This window comes from Limanda limanda, chromosome 17 (assembly GCF_963576545.1).
Source record: "Limanda limanda chromosome 17, fLimLim1.1, whole genome shotgun sequence".
Classification (NCBI taxonomy): Eukaryota; Metazoa; Chordata; class Actinopteri; order Pleuronectiformes; family Pleuronectidae; genus Limanda; species Limanda limanda.
In genome coordinates, this window is record NC_083652.1 from 18787544 (window position 1) to 18813790 (window position 26247).

Genomic DNA, 26247 nt, shown 5'->3' on the forward strand with positions numbered 1-26247 from the left:
TAAGAAAATTTAAAATTCCTATTGTTTCAGCACCTTGCAGACGACACTGAGCAGAGAGTGAGAGTGAGATGTTCTTTTTCCTCGTATCAAGGGAAAGCAAACACTGCACGCTGCCATGCACATTCCATTATGGCGGCGATACAAAGGCTCAGCAGCAGGCCCGGGATCGATCCACCCGCAGCACATTGAGACTTTACTCTCATTGACTACTGCACAATCAATGGCAGCTGATTACTGGCTGGAGAAGCTAGAGCTGGGGGGGATCTGACACAGCTCGGCTGCTGCCACCGCTTTGTTTCACACACACAAACCACAGTGAAAAACACAAGGTACACACAACACAGTAGCTGCTCTCTTGTGCAGACGTTCGCTCTCACACACACAACAGTGTACAAACGCACGCCCACACTGACTGTAGTGTAGATAATCTCTCTAATGAGGGATAGGGATCTGTCAGACGGTTCGGCCTACACACACAGGGCAGCCAGATCTGGACTCCACCACAGAATTAACTCATAAAGTGTGTATGCAGTTTTTTTTAAATTTAAATGTTCTTTTCCTCAATTTTAGTTTAGCACCATCCGACCGTAAAGGCAACCATTATCTCCTGACACCATATTTGAACACACCGAGTCAAGAATGGAAAAATCAACTCTTAGTCGCGTATGAGTGTGCACTCAACCATCCCCTTCTTTCCATCTCCATGTATGGTGCTGCTGTGGAGCCGTGAGGGGACCGGGGAGGCTTACTGTTCCTCTCGGTCTCTGCACCTCACAGGCAGCTCGGCGTCTGCACCGCTCTAATCCACTGAGCTGCTGAGGAAAGAGTGCTGACGGTGCCCTTTTCTGCCGAATATCCCCTAATCCAGCTGGCTGCGGGTCCGGGGGAATAATCCTGGATTAGGGAACTCCTCCTCGTGGAGCGGCCATGGGGTCCCTCATGGGGGCCCCGTCACAGTCAGCTGTGCCTGAGGCGCAGCGCCTTTTCATATCGGGAATGAATGGAACACCCAATCCAAAAAACAGGCAAATAGTGTCTGATTAGGATGGAATTGCATCAAAACCTCCTCGCCTTGTCGCCCTGAGGGGAGCTGCTGCTTACCAGAGATGAATAATGGTAAAGAGGGATAATGGTGGATAGGCCGTGTGATGTTACAAGTGCTTTTCATTTGAGGTGACAAAGATATGGAATCAGGAATGCGAGGAATTGCGCCTCCAACGAAGCACTTTGTTAGCACAGGATACACCCTAATTGGTGCATTGTTGGAAATGGCAGCTATTGTCTTATTGAGAAGCCTGGCGTGTGTGTGTGTGTGTGTGTGTGTGTGTGTGTGTGTGTGTGTGTGTGTGTGCCCACCTTAAACTTCCTTCCTTGACGCATGTATTCTTTAGGGAGAAGAATGTTTCTCAGACACATTTGTGGCACAAGCGAGGAATCAATGCAAAAGGCTGAAAAAATAAAGGTTGCATTCACCCTCAAAGGATCAAGTTATGACACCTCGCTTATTTACACACATTTCAATATATTTCAGCCCTTAATCAGAGTAAAAAATAAATAAGGGGATCAGCCCTTAATCAGAGTAAAAAATAAATAAGGGGATCAGCCCTTAATCAGAGTAAAAAATAAATAAGGGGATCAGCCCTTAATCAGAGTAAAAAATAAATAAGTAATAAAAAACATTGACGTTCACAGTTAAGGTAACGATAAAGACTCTGTAGGTTATGGGCCGCAGAGATTCTCCAGACCTTAGTAATGAGTAATAAATGATTCATGTCACACTGAGATTGATCCAACTCCAAAGAGACGTCCCAAACCTCTGAGGTGAGATGAGAGGGAAGTGGGAAAGTCGTCCTCGCCACACGTAGAGAGTTATAGATGTCATTACATATTAAATAAAAGCTTTCAATTTCTTTACATTGATCAGTGATAAAGGCGAAAGGCAATTTATATCACCTTCTACGTACTGGCTGCCGAGCTCAGGTATGGATGGGACCGAACACAAGTAAATGGCAGAATCTGTATCTCGGTGGCTGTGTTAACGATTGATCCGGGGCTCAAACCGAGGGCACGGAGCGTTATTAGCTCCACAAAGCGCTCAGTGATCAACAGGCTTTTGGTGCACGTGACGCCCTCCCTCGGCGCACAATCACCAGTTTATTTACATGCATGGTCGCCCGAGAGAGCCTGGAGCTTGCGTCAGTGCACATGTCCCACGGCCCCAGCGAAGCACAACAGGGGACACCAGGGGAGTCCTAATGCCGCGTGTGGACACATCATGGCAACATTACCGATGGTTGCCAAGATGATTTGGAGTTGAAGATTTTGAATTTCATCAACGAAGACAGAAAACCTACTTTTTCTATTCAATTCTATTTTGCTTCTTATAATACACAATGAAAAACTTACATTTTTACTTGTTGTAGCCATATGTTGATGAAAAGATGTGACCTTCACTACACACCACAGTGATCACATTCATGGTGAACACATCAGTTCTAGTTTTGTATTTTTTATAGCATTAGTTATCAATAAGCACTGAGTTGACTTTTGATTTCATCGAGTTAAAAATGTTTGATAAGTTAATGAGAAATATAAAATGAAATATCAGAAAAAGTGTTTTTACGAATCAGGGAGTTTTTCAAAATAGTTTTTTCAATTTTTTATTATAATAGAGAGTAAATGCAAAGCTGTGTCTCAGTGATTAATTTATTCTACCAGAATCTGAAAATACACACACACACACATACACAAACACACACACACACATATTAGGGACTATAGGATTTGAATTCTATTCATTGTGGACAGCCTGACCAGAACCCGACCCTTAACTTTAACCATCTCAAATTCATGCCTAACCCTAACCTAAACCTAACCACGATTCACATCTGACCTCTAACCTTAACCAGGACCTCAGAAATTATGTTTGTCTCATTAGGACCGAGCTTTTGTACCCATGAGGTTTACTGATCCTGACAGGGGCGGTGTTTATACTGGAAAAAGGTCCCAAAGAGGGTGGAAAACTAATACACACACACACACACACACACACGCCAGAATGAAGACCAATGGTGGCGAGGGAGAGGATCTGAAAGACACACATGATGATGCCTATGTGTTTGCATTCAAGCGTACACACGCACACACACATATACCTGCACTCTATGCATGCGTCTCTCTCGCCGATTACAAAGTGAATGCAGCACATACCACACTCGCCAATCCATCATAACACCTGGGACATATCTCCGAGGCGTTCACCATGGAAAAGACTCCACAACAAGCCGGGAGCTCTAAAACACACAGGACGTCACAACATATATCTTCACCCCCGTCACCCTCAATCCTCTGAGTCAACTACCCCCCCCCCCCCACCAGGTTTGCCTGCAGCTAGTCTGACAAACGCCTCATTTTCATTTCAATCTTCTGTGCAATATAGCGCACAGCTGCCGACTCCTCACCTAACGCCACTAACAGTTGAAAAGAGCAGTGATGAGACCGGCGTCAGAGCCACTATTATAATGATAAGAGGCCAAGTCAATCTATTTGCATTCAGGGGTGAAAAGACATCTATTCTTGGGCGCCTTCATACATGAATGGAGAGAAGAGAGTGGAGGATACAGGTGGCAGCGACCTGTGCATGTCTGCTGTCACACTCAATCACTCACCGTACAGAAACGGTATCAGTACAAGCAAATACAATTCAAGCTGTAGTAGTTTTCTTTTCGGTGCTGCACCTCCTGTGAATATCTCACGGTGCATGTTGAGTCTGAAGCTGGAGGATCGTGTGAGAGCAGAGCAGGACGGGAACTTTAACAGAGCAGTGAGGCAATAATTCAGATGAGCAGATTCTTTCTTAAGCCGTTACAAATCACGGCGGCAGTAGCACATGGTTTTTCATACTTACAATATGTCGTCCTGAGTAAATTCAATAGGTGACGGCCCCACGTTTCTCATCTGGTTTCTCCATGTCTCCAGTTTGTTGCTAAAATCTGATGCAACTCTGACGCACAACTCGACAATCTTCAGATCTTCATCCGCCGAGATTTGTCAGCAGCAGAGGTCCATATTCAATTAGAGGGCTAAATAATGGAATGGCTTTAGATTACTATTGCTCAGGAGTCAATGCATGTGTATAAATCATACATCCCCCCCAACACACACACACTCACATTCAGGTGTTTATATTTTATTTTGGATAGATAATAGTGTTGCTGTTTTTTGTTTTCGGCTATAGTTATAGTTATTTTTGTTGCCTCTCATGGGTATAGTCTTATTATTGTCTGCATGTGATTATTGTCTTATTTCCTGAAATTATAAAAATACTTAGGTAGAGGATTTTAAATAAGCCCACTGGGCTGCAGTGTATATTATTATTTGTAATTTTTCTGTATGTTTTTGATGTCTGCTAAATAAATCTAATCCCAAACTTGAATTGGTGGAGTTTTCCTTACTGTGTAATGTAAACCATCGTACGAAATGGATTTTCATATACAACACTGATTTATCATTGCACTGTACATGACAAGAACTCCTCTGGGAAAATAAAATGTAAATTCTTTTTCAGAAATTTCCTGCCAGAACTTGCAAGGGGGAAACGTGGAAATCTGCATGCACGCTATGTCTTTCCATATGCTCTTATCAAACTCCTAAATCCCAACAGCAATGCAGCATGAAGCGGTCGTCCGATTCTGTCATTAGACGCTGATGGATCAGGCTGCTGACTGTACCCCGGGAAGGTCCATTAACACCTCCAGAGGGGAGAGCCCAGTCCCCCCCCCCCCATAAACAGCCCAGCCGGAGGTCCATCCTAATGGGCTCGAGCTCATTCCCAGCCCGGCCTGCTCCAGGTGTGGATGCCGAGCGCCGTAATTGAAAATTAGGGGGCAATAACCCGGCGTTCGATGCAGGGCCTCACGACCGGCGAGTGGCCCAGAGCCCCCCCCCCCCCCCCACTGTCGCTCAGTCCGAGGGGAAAGGAGAGAACACTGGGGGGTGGGAGGAGGAGGAGCCGTAATCCAACGAGGGGAGCTAAGTGTTGGCTTATTTTTTATAGGTGCTTACTTGGAAGCAATAACCTGAGCACAGCACCTGCAACGGCTGAAAGAGCAGAGAAAAGAGTATCTCACCACCAAGAGCCTCCAAGTGCTTTGCCTAGGTGACTGATTAGCGTGCGTGTGGCGCATGCGATACGGTCGTTGTTGAGTGTGTAATATCCCGAGGACAACAGGTCGGGTGTTACATTCCACACGCTCGCTTTGGACTCACGTCTCTTATCAATCGTTACAACGCACTAAAACTCATCTAATCTAATGCTGCGTGGAAATAAGCAAAGTGGCTCCAACGAGCGCCGCGGCCGTCAGGTGGACTTTCCAGTGGCGTGATGCAGGTTTTATGACGCCAGCTGTTTTTCTTTTAATCTGTGGATAAAAACTCTATTAGTCGCTCGAGGAGGGCCACGGATGTGAGTAACGAGAAGTGGCATTTTATTCATTTATGTATTTATTGTCATTTTCCCTCCATCTTGTTTTTCGGCCATAGAAATGCATTAGCCCTGAGAGAGGCTATCAATCAGGGGCTAATGGGTTGTAATTGCAGGGAGGCCGGCCCCCCCACATCAGAGGCAACAGGGTCTCTGGATGGCGGAATAATCACGCGTACAGTAGAGAATTGCTTGCAATGGATTGGGTCCCTGGGGTAAAGGTTGAGGTAATTTCCAACTCATTTTCTTTTTGAAACCCATTATACTCATCCCGGTGATGTCTTGCATTAATCATCATGGTTAATATAGTGAGTGGTTAAAACAGAGAGACAGGGAGGAGAGAGAAAGGGGGTCTGGGGCCATGAAACCACTACTTAGTCTCTGGATGTTGAGGAAGTGCGTTGACCGTGGACCAAAACATACACTCAGGATCTTCTCTGGACTTCAAGACAAACAGGAGTTGAAGTTTTGTTTTCCTAATACAACTCTCAAGTAAATCTGAATACCTGAGCTACTGGAGCAATATACCCCAAAGACCACTCCCAGCCCTAAATCTTTCCTTTTCATTTTCGAGGAAACAGCCACCTGACTGTGGTGTCTGATGGTATCTCCACAGCTGGCCCCGGCAGGCGGTTGAGACGCCGCACACACACAAACACACACACACACACACACACACTGAAACAACCACAACAAGTAGCAGAGGCTGATAAGACTGCTGGATCGTTTAGGGTTAAACTCTGGGAAACGCATCGTCTGCCTCCGCTGCCTTTTCTCACGGGAGGCCTGGTATTGTTTGTCAGAGAGCTGCAGAGGAAATCCCCCGTGAGCCAGAATTCACACCTCGTCCTTTTCATCTTTGCAGAGTTTAAAGGCAGCACACTTAAAAACAATTCATATTTTATAGCTGTTCGGGGGAACGTGGGAGTCTTTGTGCTTTGGCGTGGAAGGACGACAGCCCGTCAGGTGTAATTCTGATGTTTAGAGATAAAAGCATTACGCGTAACTGCAATTTTATTAAACTGTTTTATGGGAGACCCTGCCTCTTGCCTAGATACAGCTGATATTGGCTCCAGACATCCCTGCAGGCCCCAAAAGGAAAAGCTGTCTGCACAGTGGCTGACAAAATCTAGAAAAGGCCAACACATGAGCCCCTTTGCAAGAGAAACTAATATTTCTCCACAAGCAGAGATAGCTGCAGCTACAGAAACGCCACTGAAACGTTATCAACTATATTTGATCGGCACTGCAGCAGTTTGAAAGATGAATCACGACGGAGTGCAGAGGAGACTTGACAAAGGGCCCGAGCTTATATCCCTGTTTCGCCTTAGAGATCAGAGGCAGGCATAGAAATTGAGCTGAATAAAGATGAAAGATGAAAATAAAAGCCCTATGTGCTCTCTATGAGGTTATTTCAGGTTTTCCACAATCTGCAGCGCCCGTGCGTGCTCTGGTAATTTGTCTCCTCTTGTCTCAAATGAAAAAACACAAGCTTAATTGTTGAATTTTTTTCTACTTAGTTAAATCTTCTTGCCAGCTGATGCGGAGCTAGTCGGGTTAATTAATTAGCACAGCGGTGTTCTCTTCCCTCGCGCCCAGTTATTGATGGTTTTGCCGGCTGCTGGAAGAACAAGTAAAACATTGAAGAAAGTTAAATAGAAAAATATGTTTATAACACTATTTGTTTTTCCCACACTGCTACAGAGTCATTGCACAGATTTTATGATTCTTTTCCACTAAAGCAACTGTTCTGACGTTTTTTACAATTTAACACGATCCAGTATTTGTGGCTTCTGTGGCCGCTCTTCACCACAGGTTGAGTTGTCCTGCATTTAAATGAGGCCCATTTTCTCTTAATGGACAGATTATGAGAAAATGGGCTGGGGCAAACCAGTAAGAGGCCCCCCACTCCTCTCATATGGGACCCCCGGAGAGACAAAGGAACAAAATGACCTTGAATAATACAACCTCTTAATTTTGATCATTTTACATGTATTTATGGTAATCTTGCATCTTTTTGTGCTATTATTTTGTTTCTTTTTTTTGTGTTTTTCTAAGCAGATATTGTCTTTATTGAGTCTGTGTTTGAGTGAATTTCCCTCTAACAGTTTGCAAATGAATGTATCAAGAAAGAAAAGATTTTAAAATTAAAGTAATATCAATAGTAATATTTAAAAAATATAATGAAAAAATATATATCAAGTAGGGATGGACACAATGATCCCTTGAGTATTAATGTTATTACTGTATGGATTTCAGAAGATCTATTTTATCTTTTATATGATTAGAAAATGTCTTTCATGATTTAGATTTACTTTTTAAACATATACCTCTGGATAATATATCATTATTTCTCCATCACTGAATTTATAATATATAAATCATGTATTTCATAAGCCCTTTCATAATAAAGCTGATGCATATATTGTTGTTTGTTATGTATGTTCCAAAAATACAATAAATATATAGACTAGATCCAATTACTTCAGCAGTGTTTAATGAGAAAAGAATTGGTGAAAACATTTTCTACCAATTTTTCATGAAAGTATGATTGTACTTTGTATTTTTACTGAGAACATGAGCACGTTCTTTCTCTCTGTGATGAATTCAGACATATCAACATATCGTGGAGCTCAACAGCAACATTGTACATTCAGTAGTGACTGGTTTACAACCCCTTTAAATAGGAGTCGTTGATAATTAAGCATGTGACTAACAGTGCCTGTGCAGACAGTGCGATTTCTATGAAGACTTCAATCAAATTCATGAGATCATAGAGGCGTACACACACACACACACACACACACACTGATGGAGAGATAGAGAGAGAGGGACTTTGATTATCCCATCGTACATCTCCGACTATGCTCATTTCAATGCAGCCGCCCAATCTTCAAAACTCTGCGGGCATTTCCAATGAGCAGCTGCACGCGATAAGTAATAGGAAAAAGGAGCAGTTATGAATGTCATTTGCAGCGACTGCTTGCTGAGTGAGAGCGGAAGAGACCAAAAAAATAGAGAGAGTGAGACGGAGGGGTGGAGGGAGGCTGATTGAGGGTCCTAATGTTTCATTTTAACACCAATTTCAAGATGTCTTTGTCCCCGGGACTCAGAAGCTCCCAGGGGTGAAAGCCTCCAGGTGCCGTCTTTGCATCTGGGAATTGCAAATCACAGAAGCAAGATGCAGATCACTATTCATCTCTGTACGAAGCCTTAATCGTCCCTTTTCTCTCCATCTCTCTCGTGTGTTGTTTTCTCAGAGGAGTCCAAAGAGCCAACTTTTTCTTTCTTCTTTCCTCTGCCTACTTCTCCCCATGACGACTGCTATAATTAAAGAGACTGGTCAGAGGGGGAGGCCTTCTACGGCTGTTCTCCGACTCATTACCAGATGTTTAGAGGACACATCAGTTTCTACACACACACACACACACACACACACACACACACACACACACACACACACACACACACACACACACACACACACACACACACACACACACACACAGAAGAGTTTCACGCTTCCCTATTTGAGCGAAAAGAAGCAAAAACATGTTACATTCCGGTGGACTGATTCTTAGTGTTGATAGTGTCATTCGTTTTCAGGTGAGAGTGGTGATGATGCAGGAGGGAAAAAATAAACAGATTTTTCACAACCCTGCCTAAACATGGTTCAACGTAGACGACAAAACTTCAAGTAAAACAGGAGGCCATCAATTTCTCCGTCAAGATAAAACATGATCTATGCTCGCTGCGGCAGACGTATCCGTCCAATCCTCTGACAGGAAAGTCATTTTATATCCTGCGATGCTTTACGTGTAAATGGTGAAGCTCCTATTGCACGACAGGTAACATGAACATCTGCCTCTGAGTTTATCAGAAGGAAACATACGGCTGGCTTCCTCCCGTTTGTCAGAAAACAAAAGATGAGAATGTTCCCAACCACAATCGGATGAGGAAATATGCAGAGCCCTATCACGACATGAGTGTTTGTCGTGTAAACAAATCTCTGTTTGGGGCTTAAGTGTTTTTTAAAAAAAACATACAGTGCCCTTTATATGGAAATAATCTTTTCATGCAAGGATATAATATTGCTAAATATTTTGTAACTGTCGATATAAACGCAAACATTCACTTGTTGGAAAATAAAAATAAAACAAAACTTAAACATTCCAGTAATTTGTCATAATTCTATTTCTGGGTTAACATTTCTATGTCAACATCAAGGGTTTGTATTTCATGTTAAAAATGTCCTGTTCTGACCGACTGGAGATATGCACCTAATATGATTCAATATTCACACAGATATTCCTTTGTGAGAACACAGAAACATTTTCAATACTTCGAGTTCAAGTCCTGTGAATGAATCTCCAGTTTGGTTTGACCCGTGGTCAGAGTCAGAGAGAACTCGGGCCGGTTGCCTCGGACCCTTGTGTGACCCACTGCCCACAAAGCCCATGGAAGCTTGCCAGACCAGCAGCAGTCGAAAACCTGAAGTAGCTCCAGACCAACATAGTGGCTGGTGATTGTCCATTCTGCTCCAAGGGGAAAGCAGCCCCTTGACCTCCAGCCGGTCGAACGGCGAACCATCCTCATCGCATATTCAGTCAACGTTTGAAATAACATTCTGGTAAGGCATTGCTCCACAATGCACCACAGGAAAGGATCAAGTGACAGAAAAGTCCACATTACGGTAGTGGAACAAGAAGCAGGGACTGTGGAGAGAGAGGAGTCAGAGGTCAGGGAATAGTTCAGGAATCCAGAGGATGGATCCAAAACTCGTCTGGACTAACTCCCCATAACCTCCGCCTCAGGACTGTTTCCGGAAAGTGAAAATCTCCCGGGTTCTGGATCCTCTCTTGCCCTCGGCTGGAGGCGTGGGGGTGGGGTTTGGAGAAGGTGAGGGTGTCGATGACGGGGAGGGTGAGGAGGGCTGTGGGGTGGACGTGCCTCCATAGGGGCAGCTCTGTGAGTCTGGGTGTTCACCCGAACACTCCACAGTGGGGATGTAGCGGCTGTCCCACATCCCCGGGCCACATAGTTTACAAATGTCGTGAAGGCTGCATGGGATCCTGGGGAGGAGGCGGAACTGGTAGAGGAGGCTGCGGGCCTGGGAGAGAGGTGCGAGAGAGGGCAGCATTAACTAACATAGCTAAATGTAGAAGAGTGAAGAAACAGACAAACACAAAACAGTGGCACATGTCAGACCTAGGGGATTGAAACATTGAAATACAGCCTTGACTTCCAGCTAAAACCAAAAGCTGCTGTCAAGGTTGCAGTTGCGCTATTTTACCTGCAGCTAAGAAGCTGCTCCGCCTGCTCTCGGAAAGGCAGGATGCAAAATCTCGGGCAACAACAAAAGGAGTTGTGTGTTCTGCACGCTAACATGAACTCACTGCCTGTGGTTGCAGCAGTGCTAACACAGCATCCATAAACATGAGGGCGAAGGCACAGACACAATAGCAGAGATGCAGATCATAAATCCTGTGCATGGCCTGGCAGCAGACCAGTCAGAAGCTCAAGGCCTCGGTGGGCTCTGCTGCAGCATCGGGCCTGATGCAAACATGACAGCGTCTAGTACAGCATGAATATAACATAACACAGATTATTCTAATACTTTATGTATGGCTACTTGTGTACTTTCGGTTTACAGAGGTGCAAATATAAATAATTAAACACGCTCTGATGTCGGAGGGTAAAAAAAAGTAGGAAGTAACCTTTCTTAGCACCAGTTCTCCATTCATGTGCATGGAGAGGTTGCTGAAGTGGAGCAGCATTTGGTCAGTGGCAAGCTGCTGCTCGGTCACATCCTCCCCATAGAGAACAATGATGGCCACACACAGGAACAAGTGGAAATAGTCCGTCTGTAAAGAGAAGGAAAGAGGGCGATGAAGAGATCTACACTTCTCAGACCTCTGTATTTCATGCCCTTAATGCACAAATATACATATATTCACCTGAAAAACATAGATTTAATACAATGGGACACAACAAAAAAATAGGTAAAGACCATATCAAATTTGAAATCATACAATAATGATAATAATACAGAGAAAAGTAACAGTATTAGAGGGAGAGCAGAGAGTTTGAACAGATGGTAGTGATATTTGACCTCAGCAAGGAGAGGTGTTAAACCCTGTGTCCTGAGAGGGAACACGACACAGTTACGAGTTCACTGGATGAAACATGAACTGCATCAGTGTGGGGTTGAAAAGTCACTGGATTCTAATGAATTGTATAAATCTTATCACTGTTGAATTTAAAGAGGAAATAAAAGGCATTATGCAGGATTAAAAATCATCTGTAGTGACACAAGAGTAACATTAGCTCTTACTGATCTGACAATTCCTTTTTGTTTGTGTCCTGATAAAAATCCTCACATGCCTGTAGTGAAACCAAACGCTGCCAAACGCCCACTCATATATGCAAAGTGTTTTTTTCTTACGAACTGGTGTATGCAAAGGAGCCGTGCAGACTTTGCCCTGACCTGGTAGTGTGCCCAGCAGGCCTCCCACATGCGCAGAGCCTCGGTGTCGGGGAACTCTCGCTTGAAGCAGAGCAGGATCCAGCGGTGGCAGAAGAGCAGCTGGAGGCCGTCCTCCCCGAGCCGGGTCAGGTGCTGGTGGAAGTGGGGCAGCATGAGGCGCAGCAGCTCCCGCAGGTACATCTGCAGGCGGGTCAGGATCAGTACATGCCATGTTACTAGAGTTAGTCATAAGGACATGGCTGCATGTGTTTCTTTTAATACGTGTGTGTCCACTAGGAAGCAGAGTCACATTTAATAAACCACTATGTCCAGAAACATTATAAGAAATGAGGACTTATAAATCAATCTCCCCCCAGTGGCAGCGTAAATAAGCTACTGCATCTGTGAAACGAGCTTGAAATTAAAATTTTATGGAAATGGCCGAAACCACGACATGATGGTCAACATAAATCTGATTAATTTCCACATATACTCGCTTCTTAGGCTGAAATGTACGCCCAAATTTTGAAAGAAAAAGAATTGAGGCAATTTCCAGACAGGATGTTGTATCCACCAATCAGCTTGCTCGATGCGAGCCTCTCCCACTGTGACCCACTGGTCTCTGCTTAGCTTCTCACAGATATTTGGGTCATGCTTAAGTGAGGGATCATATCAGAAGTCAATTGTGCTTATAGTCTGGAGATTTCATACAAAAGGGGCGGATATAATAATCATTTTGGTCGGTTGCACATATAAAAAGGGACGGAATCTATTGTGCAAAGAATAATGAATAAAGCTCAAGGCAAACATTTACACCCTCTTTCGCTGCATTGCACAGCGAGAGGTGGGTGTAACTGTCTGATTCTTGGTGTCAGAGGTTTATAGAAATGATTGGATGCACCCCACCCTCCAAATTCTGACACCAGAAAGGTGTGAAAGGAGTTTCCCAGAGCTGTTTGACCATCCCTCCTGTACTTCTGACTGAGTGCACTGGCCCCTTTATCTCCACGTCAGCACATTTCACCAAAACCAAAGACGCACACAGAGACGCCCTACCAGCTGCCTCTCCATGTCCTCATCGCGCGGGGAGCTGATGAAGATGGTGTTCTCCATGAGGCCGACAAAGCACCAGAAGGTGTCGCTTTCATCCTGGATCTCGGTGAGCAGCGGGGCCACCAGGTCAGACATGCCCTGGCAGTAGCCCATGTCTGGATTAAAGACTGCATAGTTGAGCAGAATCCGCCTGGGGCAAGAACAGCCACGGACATGTTAGTGCCGACGTTACATCTCTCAGCAGAAAACACACTGACATGACAGGGCAATAAAGCATCACGTACATTTTGACTCTCCTTTATAGAAATGTTGACGACCCCACAGCTCAGCCAAACCACTGCAAAGCCCGGTCCCACCCAAACACTCTGAATGATCCAGCATGTGTTTCAGCACTGCTGGTGATGCCCAGAAAAACATGACGAGCCCTGCTTAGGGGTTGCTATGCCAACTCCTCTGGTAACTAGGGAGATAATTAATGATCTCTCTCGTTCCTTTTTTGTATATGGTTACTACTTTGAAGGAGACTTCCCTGGCAGGCCTCACGCATTAGCAAGTGTTGTATAAACAAAGTCAAAACCCAGAGGACGTTTCTATTGTTTTGCTGCGATATTAACTGAGACGTGAATAGAAGTCATTTGGAAAAAGGACGAAGAGTTTTTGAGGAAGCGGACTTCGCAGTGGTTTTGAATCTGGAATATTGAAGATAGCATCAGGACAATAGATGTGAGATAACAGAGGAAGCATGAGTGCTTTGTATTTGGACATGTGCGGCACAGCTATCACCCCACCACAGACACAGAAGGCATATTACCTAGACAAATACAAGGAGCCTTGATGAGAGTCACTGAACTAATATGCCATTTAAATCCTCTTGCTCCTCGTTTAGAAAGCCATTAGCTCTGGGTATGCATCAGAAGTACTCAGACGGCTTAGTCAGAGTCAATAAAGCATGAAACTCATTTGTGGCTCCCCCAGAGTTTGAAATATGAAATGAATAGGTACGCCTGTGCGCTGGACTGAGGAAATGGAATGATAAGGATGGTTTGAGAAAAGGTGAAAGGAGGAGAGGGCGAAAGAGATAGAGATCTGGAGTGGAGAGGAGGGGGGAGAGAAGTGGGTCTAACCTCATGATCTCCACGTTGGGGTTATTCTCTCCTCTGAAGAAGTGGTTGCTGCGGTCTGTTCTCACCACGTCTTTATCTACTGTGAACTGGACCTTTCTCCAGAACTCACTGTGCTCCTCTGGGCTCATGGACAGTCTGAGGAAAACACGCAGACACCAGGTACAACGGTTAGATCAAAAAAGATACTGCAGCTGTTTTCTTAACTGGTGTCCAAAGTTAACTTGCTTAGAAAGTAAAGAGCGATAAAAGAAAGTTTTACAGCACAGTCTCTAAGGAAATGCCTTCTAATTAGGATTACAAACACTTTAAAATATTCTTTACCTTAAATGTTACTCTGGTGTAAAAACCTAATACCTTACTAAAACGAACTGAAAAGCACGGGGGTGGGCGAGCAGTAGTCTGAAGGGTTATTTCACCATCAAGCACTCCATTGAGGATAATACCACAACCATAAAACCCCCAACCATCCCTCTAAATGTTAGGGACTGTATTAGCAATGCACTCTGTGTATGGCACTAATGTACTCAAGTCCTAACAAGCAGAGGGGATTTAATTAACACTGTTTGTTTTCCGTGTGGCCCCACCAGGAATAGTGAGCGCACACCTGATGCAATGCCACGCAACTGTTTAGTTTCGGCACCGTGCGCTCGTGTCATTGGACGCTGCCCGGCCTCATTTCTATGGTTCTCTCTCTCTGGAGGATGCTGCTCTGGAGTTTGGTTTTCAGCACTCAGGTTGGTGTTAACAGAGGAGAAATAAACAGGAACATTGTCAATTCTCAACTACCACTGGCCCTTACTACTGTATACAGCATGGACTAATACAGCAAACCACAGCATTTGTATTCAGAATTTGTTTGGGATGTCCATCCGTAGAAATATTAACAAGGAAATTAAGATAAAACAGCACAAAACCCAATCAATTGTAAAATGAAATGCATATAAAAGAAGCACCAGATCATCAACGTGACTGATCAAATGTCTCTGCTTGAGTTTAAAATGATCCTATTCATGATGCCAAATTAGATAAATTACCTTCGAGCTCAAAAATAAAAGACAGTCTGAACTAAATCTATTGAGTAATTACTCAAACTGCAGAAGATTAAGCAGATTAGCAGAGTAGATTTAGCAGAAAACCCTGTTAGCACCTACGGAGGACTGACTTCCTGCAGCGCCGCGGGCTCGGATCCGACTCGGTTTTTCTATCTTGGATTGACGGTGGGACAAAACAAGACGTGTGAAGGTCTTGGACATTTTAAGACTGTGTAATAAGCAATTATGAGAAGAATCAGTTGTAATTTATCTGAACAAACAGTGTGTGAAGGTGTATTTTAGGTCCTGGTCTCGTCTCCAAAAATCGTAACCAAAAATGGGGCTTTTTGGAATTTCACTCTCCAATAAGCCAGCAATTAAATGCAACAAATTCAGATTGTGTAGAGTTTGTAACAGGAAAACCAATAAATACACCTAAATAATTCTCATTTTTAAATATGTCGTTTCCGTAGCATTTTTCCCACAATGACATTATCTTCACTATTCTTCTCTTTCACTTCTCCTCTCTCTGTTCACTTTTTGCCTGCTGGTCTTTGTTACCGAGCTGCATTGCTTCCATTTCTAGCCGCTCAGTGATCAGAGCCGAGGGAGGGACGGGAGGTTAGGAGACGAGGAGGAAAACCACAGACATGTATCCTTACTCCTAATGATCAACCAGTGGCCCTGGAGGCTGCTCTAGTCAAATGGTCTTTAAAGGAATCCATATCATAGTCAGAACAGGGGCTCTAATTACCTGACTTTAATAAGACCTTCTCATGTACTCAAAATGTAAATAGGCCATACAGATGAAACGTGTCAAATTATCTTATTCATTCCAGACACAGAATGTGTTTGAATATGCGCTCGCTCACCCTTTTGATGGCGGGGCGGAGATAAATAAAGCCTTGTGGAAGTGCTGGTGTGTGTGTGACGTGTGTGCATGTGCGGCGTCTGATGAGAGAGTATGATCTGATAAGCACTGACATGTTTTTTCTCCAGAGACCTTTTATTTCACACCCGGCACCTCCCCTTAACACCTCCCTGATTGTGCCTATTGATTGCTCGGCGCCCGCGATGAAAAAGCCACAATGGACTCACATATGGTTTCATGTTTGACTGACTGAGCATTTGGCAGCCGATTCTGCAGCCATGTGACAGTTTATCTGCCGCCTCACATGTCAAAATACTGCTGGGTCTCGGTCGGACGCTTTAACACAAATTGATTTCCATAACGTCAAATAAACCCTTTGGAATGCCTTGATGCATTTCATTTTTGTGGCACAGAAAACGCACAGCCTTATTTATACACAGAATACACACACTTCCCCACCTCCTCTGCTGGATGTCATGAGAGTGGGTGCGTTTCTGCAGTCGCCAAGCCTCCCTCTCCTGGGAGGTTGAGTCGTAGCTGTAGTAGTGCAGCAGGAAGGGCCACACCTCGCCACGGATGGATGGGTCAATACCACCGAAGAAGATGGCCTGGTGAGGAGTTGGAGGTGAACAAACACAGTGAGCAAAAAAGGGAGTGTTCTCAAAAACCCGGCGGGCCAACAGGGGTCACACAACGGGGATCACTTCAAAAAGATGACAGGGAACATGCAAACAAGACAAGCCCAGTAGAAACTCCAGATAATGTCCGAATGAGCCCATGAGAGAACACAGCAGGAGATTCTCTGAAGGATCCAAGCATGTGGGTGTGTGAAAAATAATGATGCAGATGAGCTTTTGGTGATGAGGGCCGACGCTGGCGTAGATGTGCTGTAAACAACAACAGATTAATTTATTCTGCCTGCTGCGCCAGCCATCACCTGAACGCTCCGGAGATTTCAGTGTTGTTGTGAACGCGTCTGACCAGATAATTTCCCGCTGTGTTGGTCATATGTGAAAGGCAAACGCCAGAGAAAAGCCAGACCCCAATGTGCAGGCATTCTCTGAGTCCAAAAAGTGGCTTAGATGTTTTATTTCTTGAGTTTTGCAAAATGTTGCACAACTGAAACTTCCTGAAAAAAACACCGTCCAGCAGTTGCAGCAATGTAAGGTTTCTATATTTGTGTTTACTGAGGAAACGTCCTGGTCACAGACAAACTGCCACTGACTCATTTCAGTAAGATGGTGACTCTTCGGTAGAGTCAATTTCACAGAAGTGAAGTGACTCACACGGCGGAATCGGCCGCGTCCCACCCAGTCATTATTTACAGAATAGGGGAGCTGATTAAAACTGAGAGTAACCGACTGTGTAGTTGACTTTCAAAATGACTTTCAGTCGAAAAAAAAAAAGCTTGGCTGTATGGATTGCAGCAGTAGAAAGAAATGTATTGGATGACTTGTTTATCTAATTGATCCCACAGCGTTTAAAAAAAGATGAATCAATGCACAGACATACCTTACGAAGCTTATACTCCTCCTCAACCTGTCCAGTGTGGTTGAGATGGCGCAGCCAGGTGGTGACGTCCAGCCGCCGGTAGAGCTTCTCCTCCGGGTGGCTCTCCGCTGACGGTAGCGTGGCTCTCTTAATGGAAAACTGCATGCAGGATTTCTCATTTGACACCTGAACGGTAGAGAGACAACCGACTTAAGAATATCAACCGGGTAAGATTTCTGGGCACAAAAACGAAAGGCTGAAAAATTCATTTGTTTCCCAATAAAAAATCTGAGCCATTTTGGATCGTAACCCGACCTGGTCTTTGAGCTGAGTTTCCCTGCAGCACTTCCACTGCTGGAAAACCTCAGCCAGCTTGTCCAGGCCGGCGTGATGGAAGTGCAGGATCTTATATTGGCTCTCTCTGCTGGCGATCACCAGCTGGCCACTGGTACATGCCTCGTCACTGCAGCAACACAATTAAGAACAATATAGACAAGAGAACAACAGAAAGACCCATTAAAGCAATATGTCATTAATGTATTAAAAGACACAGCCTGTATTTTTTACTTTATAATAATATCCTCCACTCTCCTCTCTTCTTTACTCTTCTCATCTCATCTCATCTCATTATATACCAACCCACTGTCCATCCCTCTACTGGCTATACTAGCCCCATGTACAGACTTTACCACTTACATATTTTTATATACTTATATATATTTTTTTTTGTTTATATATATATTTTTTTTTGTACTATCCAATCCAGCAGCACAAGAACACTTTCCTACTGAACACTTACACAATCATTGCATTCTGAACCCTAGGGTCAGACCCATTCCTGTATCTGTATATTATATGTTCTCCCTATGTATATAGATAGATAGATAGATAGATAGATAGATAGATAGATAGATAGATAGATAGATAGATAGATAGATAGATAGATAGATAGATAGATAGATAGATAGATAGATAGATAGATAGATAGATAGATAGATAGATAGATAGATAGATAGATAGATAGATAGATAGATAGATAGATAGATAGATAGATAGATAGATAGATAGATAGATAGATAGATAGATAGATAGATAGATAGATAGATAGATAGATAGATAGATAGATAGATAGAAAGATGAGATAGATAGATAGATAGATAGATAGATTACTTTATTCATCCCCGAAGGGAAATTAAGTCATCATAGCAGCCGGTATATTTGAATACAATCAAATACAATTCAATAGAATTAAATAAAAAATATTGAAGTAGAAAGAATAAAAACAGAAACACAAGATAAATAGGTAGATAAGGTGCAGTGGCAAGATGATGGTAATAGTACTGATGATATGATGGTAATGTTATTGTTAGACAGTATATAAAAATAGTACAGTATATATAGTATATAATATAACATAATATATATTTATATATGATAGTAATTATACCAATATGTATGTATATATATATATAATATGTATATGTATATATAATATGTAAGTATGTATGTAGGTGAGGTGTATAAGTGTATAAGTGTATAAGCTACTGGATGACCTTAATTTCCCACGGGATTAATAAAGTATCCATCCATCTATCTATCTATCATCACTTATTTTCAAATTATCATCATGAACCAGACCAACACCGTCCCACACCCGGCGACACAGCGTGGAGCATTGCACAGTAGCGAGATGAGGTGACACCTCTTGACCTCCCTGTGACCTCTGAGAACAGGACTGACCTGAAGAAGAGTCTCAGCGACCTCATGTGACCCAGGTCCACCCTGAAGACTCCGCACAACTGCTCCAGAGCCAGCACCTTCTGCTGCTCCTCCCAGCGCACGCCCTGCGACTGGCCGCTGCTCTCCGACGGGGCGTGGCCGTCCAGGCTGGAGGCCGAGCTGGCCGAGTGGGTCATGGCCTCTTCACACAGCTCTCTGGCAAAAAACATACAAATAAAAGATGCACACGTTTTCTGTGAATCAGGAGCTCAGATTATTGGGGGAATTTGACTGTGAACTGAGACATATTTTCCATGAAGAGTTCAGACGCCGTTCATCCTCTCTGCACAAAAACCTCTCCTCTCTTGTGCCTCACATTCAGATCCACATCTATTCTTCTATGTGGGACATTAATAATAAATATCATGTAGACAGTAGCCAGCAGCATTTAGCCGGTGATAATTGTGCAGACATATAGGATTATCCCCAGCTCAGTTCTGCCTTGTTGTTTTGCGTCTCAATATGGTTTCTCCAATGGGCTGAGAATTGGAGGAATGCATGGAGGTTTCTGAGGACACACACACACACATAAGGAGATCTGCACACACACAAATCACACTGCCTGCCGTCCAATTTCCCCTGTCATTCCCCCATGGCCAGCATGTTGTTCCCGGCACCGAAACCTGAGCTGACGGTTCCTCTGCTGCAGGAGCAGAGACACACACACACACCTATCCACACGCACACACAATGCATTTATGTAGAGAAAACACACACACAATCCAGAAAAACAGACAAATCTACATGTGTGGCCAATACAAACACGCACCCTGCACCACCACAAACACCCACAGAAGCTCTTCAGTTATAAGAGACACTGGCTGGCCTGTTTATGTCTCTCTCTCTTTACACACACAGACACAAGTGAACTGACCAGAGCCAAAGACCATAATGCAAACACGTCTCAAGAGACACTAATGCTGAGAAACTGACCAACATATGAAATGCTCTGCACTGATATTTGAGAAGTAGACGTCTGAATGAAGATTTGTGTACTACTCTCATTTGTAAAAAACTTAATCTAACTTGAATGTGTTTATATTGTCTCTGATTAAAGAAAATATGTCTTTCTTCTGTAAATGGTTGAATTTAACAAGTACTCCTTTGTAAAATTACAAATATTTTTATTCTAAAAAACTATAATCATCTGGAAACAATATACAGTTTTACACGCAAACACAAGTGTTGTGTTGGTATTTTGGTTGAGACGAGGGAGGCAGGCCAGGTTTAATCTATTATACCATGAATCAATCATGTCTGGCTAATCATTTCCCTGTAAGCAGATGGGAAAATAACATGGCTGATCAATCCAAGCTGCACAGTTTCCTCTGCTATCTGGTGATTTACTGCTCTCTGTCTAATGTATCACGCCACAGACCAGACTGTGGAATAGGAGGAGACTGGGACAGAGGCACAGAGAGCTCTGTTAAGGGAGTTAAGCAATCTGAGATGTGGAGCGGCTCTTTTAAAGGACTACCGTACTCACTGCTTCATGACTCCTATGACTGTCAAGCTCAGGGTGTTTAAAAGGCTTATGAGGCCATTTACAGCCGACGTTTCCTTCATTCTTCTTGTGGGTGGCTTCAAGTGCATATGCAACATTTTTTCCCATTGAAATAAACGGGGGGAAAAAAACTTGGAAATCTGACAGAAAGCAAACGATTCTTGGCATTTAAGCATGGATCACCCGCTGTGCTGCATTCAAGCGGAAACCCAATGAATGATTAACAACGTCTGTCAGTGTCAACAGCCTGAATCTATCCATGTACCGTGGGCAGCAAATGGAGGCAGCAGCCACATCATAGACTGTACACAGAGTACATTATGTAAACAAGCCAGGCTCCTGTCGCACCAGGCCAGGGCTGGATCAAACTGCCCCGAGGCTCCTCATAACACCTCTCTCCACATGAAGCAGCCTCTACCCCGGGGGGAAGGTGCTGCCAGGTCACCCTGTGAACCAGGACCAAGGGCGACAGGCCTCTGGGGACACGCAGGCCCTTCGGCTAATCCCTGAAGGGAGCAGAGAGACGAGGAAGGGCTTGGGTGAAGGGGGTTGAGCGGGCTCTGCTGGCACACACCGCAGAGTGGTCAGTATGGTTTGTATTCCAACTTCCAAAGAACCAAAAAACGGTACAAGAAAGTCAGATGTACTCTCTTCCAGAACTTTCTACATGTCAGGCTCATCTCCACAGAGACGGCCAGGACCCTCGAACAGGATCTCACGATACATGTGAGGGGTTAGTTTCATTCAGATACAGGTGTATACAAAGTGAAAAAGTTTGAATTTTAATCACTTTTAGGTATTTTTCTGCTGATCACTGTCAAAATACGACATTAGATCTATCGTAATTAAACCCTGTGAAACAAACCCACAGTTCTGAGGTATAATTTCGAGCTTAGAGTAAAGACAGCAGAGAAGAGTGGCATAATAAACTGCCGTTGAACTTTTAAGAAACTCGTTAAGAAGCTTGACAGAGATTGCTGTGGATTTCTCTTTTTCGCTCCCTCTCCCCCCCCCCCCCAGCCCCCTTTTCATCCGCTCTCGCACTCCCATACGCGGCTCTTTCTCTTTGAGTGATTCCAAGTGACATGTTTCCAGTTCCTGGCCCCTTAACAGTGTCAATTAAAGCAAGAGAGAGAGAAAGAGAGATTGAGTGGGTTCCAGGGTTTTGGCTGCTGCTCCGGTCTCTTCAGTCCTCTAATCCGGAGAGCTGACATTCAGCCCAGCACAACAACCCCGGGAGCACTGGGAATCAAAGGGCTTCACACAGACTTTAGGAAGGGAAGGGGAGGAGGGCAAGATATTTGAGAGGTGGGCAACACAGACAGAAACATTATTGAGAAAAACGGAGAGAATGAGCACGAGAGAAAAATGCAAAATGGAGAGAGGAAGGAGTGGACGGACGGAGGCCGAGGGAGAAAAACTGGCAGAGAAGAGGATGGCTACGAGTGCCAGAGAGCTGAAGAGAGGCACTAATAGTGAGTGAAGCACAGGGGAGAGGAGGAAGAGAAGGACAGAGTAAAGGTTAGAAGCTGTGAAGCTCAGAGCGTTGCCAAGTCACACACTGACTGCACTTACAGCAGGCTGGGGTCTGAGAGTGGTTAAACACACACTCACTCACTCTCTCACTCTCTCTCACTCTCTCTCTCTCTGTGTGTGCTTGACACAGACTCACACATTCTGGGCAACATGTCAGGCCGAATAGCTGCGTGAGGAAACGACCGAGGAGGGAATCATTAAGTCAAAGGGCTGCGAGGTCCACAGTCACTGTCCAGATGGCTCCCGTGATTAGAGAACTCTCTCTGGAAGAGCTGAGGTCTTGGGCCCGTAGGATTTGGGGACTTATTTTGTTCCCTCTGAGTCATTATAAAACACTTGGATAGAAATCTGCTTCAAACGAAGTGAACCCACTTTGAAGTCATGTTACAGCCACTACTGAAGTCATCTACCTGCTCCTCACACAGTGCAGGAAGCCACCATGCGGCCAAAGAGTGTAAAAGATTCCTCCTGAATTCAATTATTTTATTTTTGGCTCCACCTTGTGGCAGGATAAAGTAATAGGTACAACATTAACATGGTCACTTGTGTAACAAAGAACATTCTGGGTTACTGTGCAACGAGAGACTATTAAAACATGTTATTAACAATTTCTCAGATGAAAACTACATTATTATTATAAGAGCTCAGTCAGTAAGTCAGTGTTGGGTCGTAACAAAGTACATTCACTTTGTTACTGTGCTTTAGTACATTTTTCATGTATCTGTACTTCACTGTAGATTTATTTTTGGGTACTTTTCTCCACAATTTACTCCACAATCTATATCTTCTCCACGGGATTATTTTCACATTGTTTTTTAATATTTTTAAAAGTAATAATTAACAAGAATGGAATTGGTCCACTGATCCAATCAGAGCGGACAGGTAATATTTCACCCTGCCATCATCATTGCTGTTGAAGAAATACATTAAATGAATTCGGAAGAGGCCACCTCCAAGGCTCTGCCATGAATTAAAGCTTGGTATTTCTGGAAACGAGCACGAGCAGGCAACAATTTGAAAATATGCATCGGATACATCCCATCGGCGCTCTCTCACAAGCTACAGGCCCAAAACACATGAACGTTCAACTGCTAGAGGTCAACTTTTCTGTGACTGGCTCCCTAACTTTTTAGGGCCCGAGCACTGATCAAAGGTCAGGTGAGGCCCTATTGATATTGTAAGGATTATTATTATTATTATAATTATTCAGGCTTATGAATTGGCTTTTTGAGGGCTTTACCATGCTCAAATTCTTACCAAAATTTGCAGAAAGTTAGAAAGTGGTGAAATTTTAAGTATTCTGAAGGAATTTTCAATGGGCGTCGCAAAATGGCTCAACGGTGCCCCCCGAGACCCCTGGAACGTGTTCACAAAAATCAATATACAGGTGTATCATGACCAGACAAACAAAAAAGTCTCAGGTGCAACCTCCTCAACCCAAATTTGGCAGTAATTTTTAATATTGTTTCTGCTACAGCAGTATACATACATCTGGCTGTACATCTTACTGAATGTAAACTAAATTGGTATTTTTTTCTTCTATAGACAATTACACAAGTTATTTGATAACTTTTTGGAACAGAATTCCCCAGGAGAACCTCTAAAACCTCCCAACTGCATAATTTCATCTGATTGTTTTACACTGAATGTTTTTTGTAGCTGAATTATAAAGACTGAACTAATCTCTGCTGTGTATGAACAATATGGATAATTTCAACACTTTCACCGACCTGGTTTCATTGTCCAGGAAGACGGAGCCGCTGCTTTCGCAGAGGGCCTCACTGACGGGGGACAAGCAGAAGGGGGAGGAGAAGGTATCCGAGTCCGAACCCATGGTGCTGTCCCTGCTCACTTCGTCCGACAGCTCGCAGGAGCCCTCGTCCCCCTCCTCCACAGCCAAGGGCAGCTGGTGCGGGTGTGAGGAGGCGTCCGCTCCGGCTTCCACCACCAGGCTGTGGCTCTCTGTGGAGGTGCTGCTGGTAATATTCCTCTCTTCCTCCTCATCTTCCTCCTGAGCTGCTGGAGGACGGGAGTGGGGTCTGGAGGGGACGGTTGGTTTAAAACACAATCACAATCACTATCATGAATAATACTGATATAAATTTCATTGTAGTGAAGCTATCCCTGAAACTCCACTGATAACTTGCTAGAAGATATACTGAGGAGTCTTCTTGATATGGATCATTTAACAAAATGGACATAATGTAATTTTTTGACTGCTTGAACATCATGGAAAACCAATTTCTTTCTTATTACTCTAGAGACTATTTAGTACATTGATTGCTGGAAATGAATTCACACTTAAGAATCAGACATAGAGATCTCCGCTTCTAAATATTAATAAGGATCATCCTCATGATCAGAACTGAGGGAGATCATGTCTGAATGATTTTCTGTGTTTTAACTTTCAAATTCAATTTAGAACTTATAATAATCTGTTTAAATGGACCAGAGACATTTTAAGTAACGACATCCCCCACCGTCGGCCTCGGCGGCGTGCGTTCCTGCGTACAGGCGAGCTCTCGGGCGTGATGTAGCGCAGCGCCTCCTCATCCTGCTTCTGGATGCGGGAGTTGGGCACCCAGGTCAGAATCAGAGTGGTGCCCAGAATCTCATCCTTCTCCACGTGGACACACAGGTAGCCTGCAGGGGGAAACATAAACAAGCGTTACCTGAGGAGGAGGAGGAGTTCTGCTGGGATTAGTCAGGTCACATGAGAGGAGAGGGCAACAGTTTTTGTAATTAGCTGGCAAACATGAAACCCAAGAAGAGATAAGCACACGGTGAGATGACGACAGGGAGGGAAACCTGAGGGGTGAGTAACAAACTTTAAATAAAGGCAGAAGGAGAATCACAGGAGGTAAGGGATGGGAAATTGAGGAAATGCTGTGAGTTGTCAATACTGTTGAGGGTAAAGGAAAAAAAACTGAATCGTACATCCTTCACATGCACGAATGAGAAAAACAAACCAGGTTAAAATCATTTCACTCTGTGTTACAGAAGTGTAATTCGAAGGAGATATATTGCATGTTTACAGCAGCAGCTCGTGTGGCCGAAGTATGTGAAAATAAAAGCCTGAATGATGCTGACAGCTGTAAACATCCTTTTTCAATCTTATCTATGAGGGAGCTAAAATTAGATTATGGGAACAAATAAGATTCTAGTGTATATTTGTAGATTATGCCCTGCAGTGTAACTTGTCGTCTCCTGTTTTGTCCAGTTCTCATGTTCCTTGTGGCCTGAATCAGCAGCTGTGTTTACACCACAAAGAAAAACAGCTGGAAAGACCAGTTCAACATCAGTCCGGCCTAACCTGGGTGGTGCTCAGCCAGGCCAGGCAGGGGCTCCGCAGGGTGCACGCAAACATTATTTTTGGAGAAGATGATCTCGCCGTCCAGTCCCGAGCGTAGCGATGAGCCCCCGGCCCCGGGGTTGAAGGTCAGGAGGTCCGAGGCCTTGGAGGAGGCGCGCCGCAGGAGCCGACCCAGAGACATCTCCTCAGGCAGGGGGACACTGGGCCCATCCTCTGAATGGGGAGTAGGAGGTGGGAGTTTTGGGGAGAAGAGGAAGGGAGGACAGTGTCCAGGATGAAAATGTCACGGGACAGATAAGGAGCAGGAAGAGAGGATGATATAAGAGAGAAAGAAAACATGAGTCAGATAAAAAAGACACTATAAGGCTGCAGAGACCATCACCTACACTTCACCTCCTTTCTCACCGGTGTGCTTGGACTTACTGCAGTGTCCTTACCGCACCCATCTGCCCTGTACCTACATCTCCCTGTGCAACACCTGCACCACACTCACATTCACAAGTTCTGTGGATACTGTTCTAGTGTATAAACATGTCCCTCCTTCAGTACACAACACACACGAGCACACACACACGTACCACCTATGTACATAAGGAC

The 26247-nt window shown here is 44.1% G+C and overlaps 1 protein-coding gene across 1 annotated transcript; it reads right to left on the minus strand.

Annotated features, from left to right (window-relative positions):
* Positions 1 to 9021: 9021 nt before the first annotated feature.
* tbc1d16 (TBC1 domain family, member 16) lies at positions 9022 to 25849 on the minus strand. Its single transcript, XM_061090405.1, has 12 exons — positions 25651 to 25849; positions 24818 to 24980; positions 24068 to 24376; positions 19259 to 19453; positions 17834 to 17981; positions 17540 to 17704; positions 16487 to 16635; positions 14126 to 14260; positions 13005 to 13191; positions 11970 to 12149; positions 11200 to 11346; positions 9022 to 10592 (listed from the first exon to the last, which is right to left on the minus strand). The coding sequence occupies exons 1-12, from the start codon at positions 25829 to 25831 to the stop codon at positions 10293 to 10295; spliced, it is 2259 nt and encodes a 752-aa protein (XP_060946388.1). The 5' UTR covers positions 25832 to 25849; the 3' UTR covers positions 9022 to 10292.
* Between the last annotated feature and the right edge of the window lie 398 nt (positions 25850 to 26247).

Excerpts from the sequence above, each read along its gene's own strand:
- tbc1d16 (XM_061090405.1), bottom strand. The coding sequence starts at position 25,831 with ATGTCTCTGGGTCGGCTCCTGCGGCGCGCCTCCTCCAAGGCCTCGGAC. Across the intron at positions 13,192-14,125 it reads CCCAACGTGGAGATCATGAG|GCGGATTCTGCTCAACTATG; the intron begins GTTAGACCCACT and ends TTCTTGCCCCAG. Across the intron at positions 11,347-11,969 it reads CCTGCTGGGCACACTACCAG|ACGGACTATTTCCACTTGTT; the intron begins GTCAGGGCAAAG and ends TTCTCTTTACAG.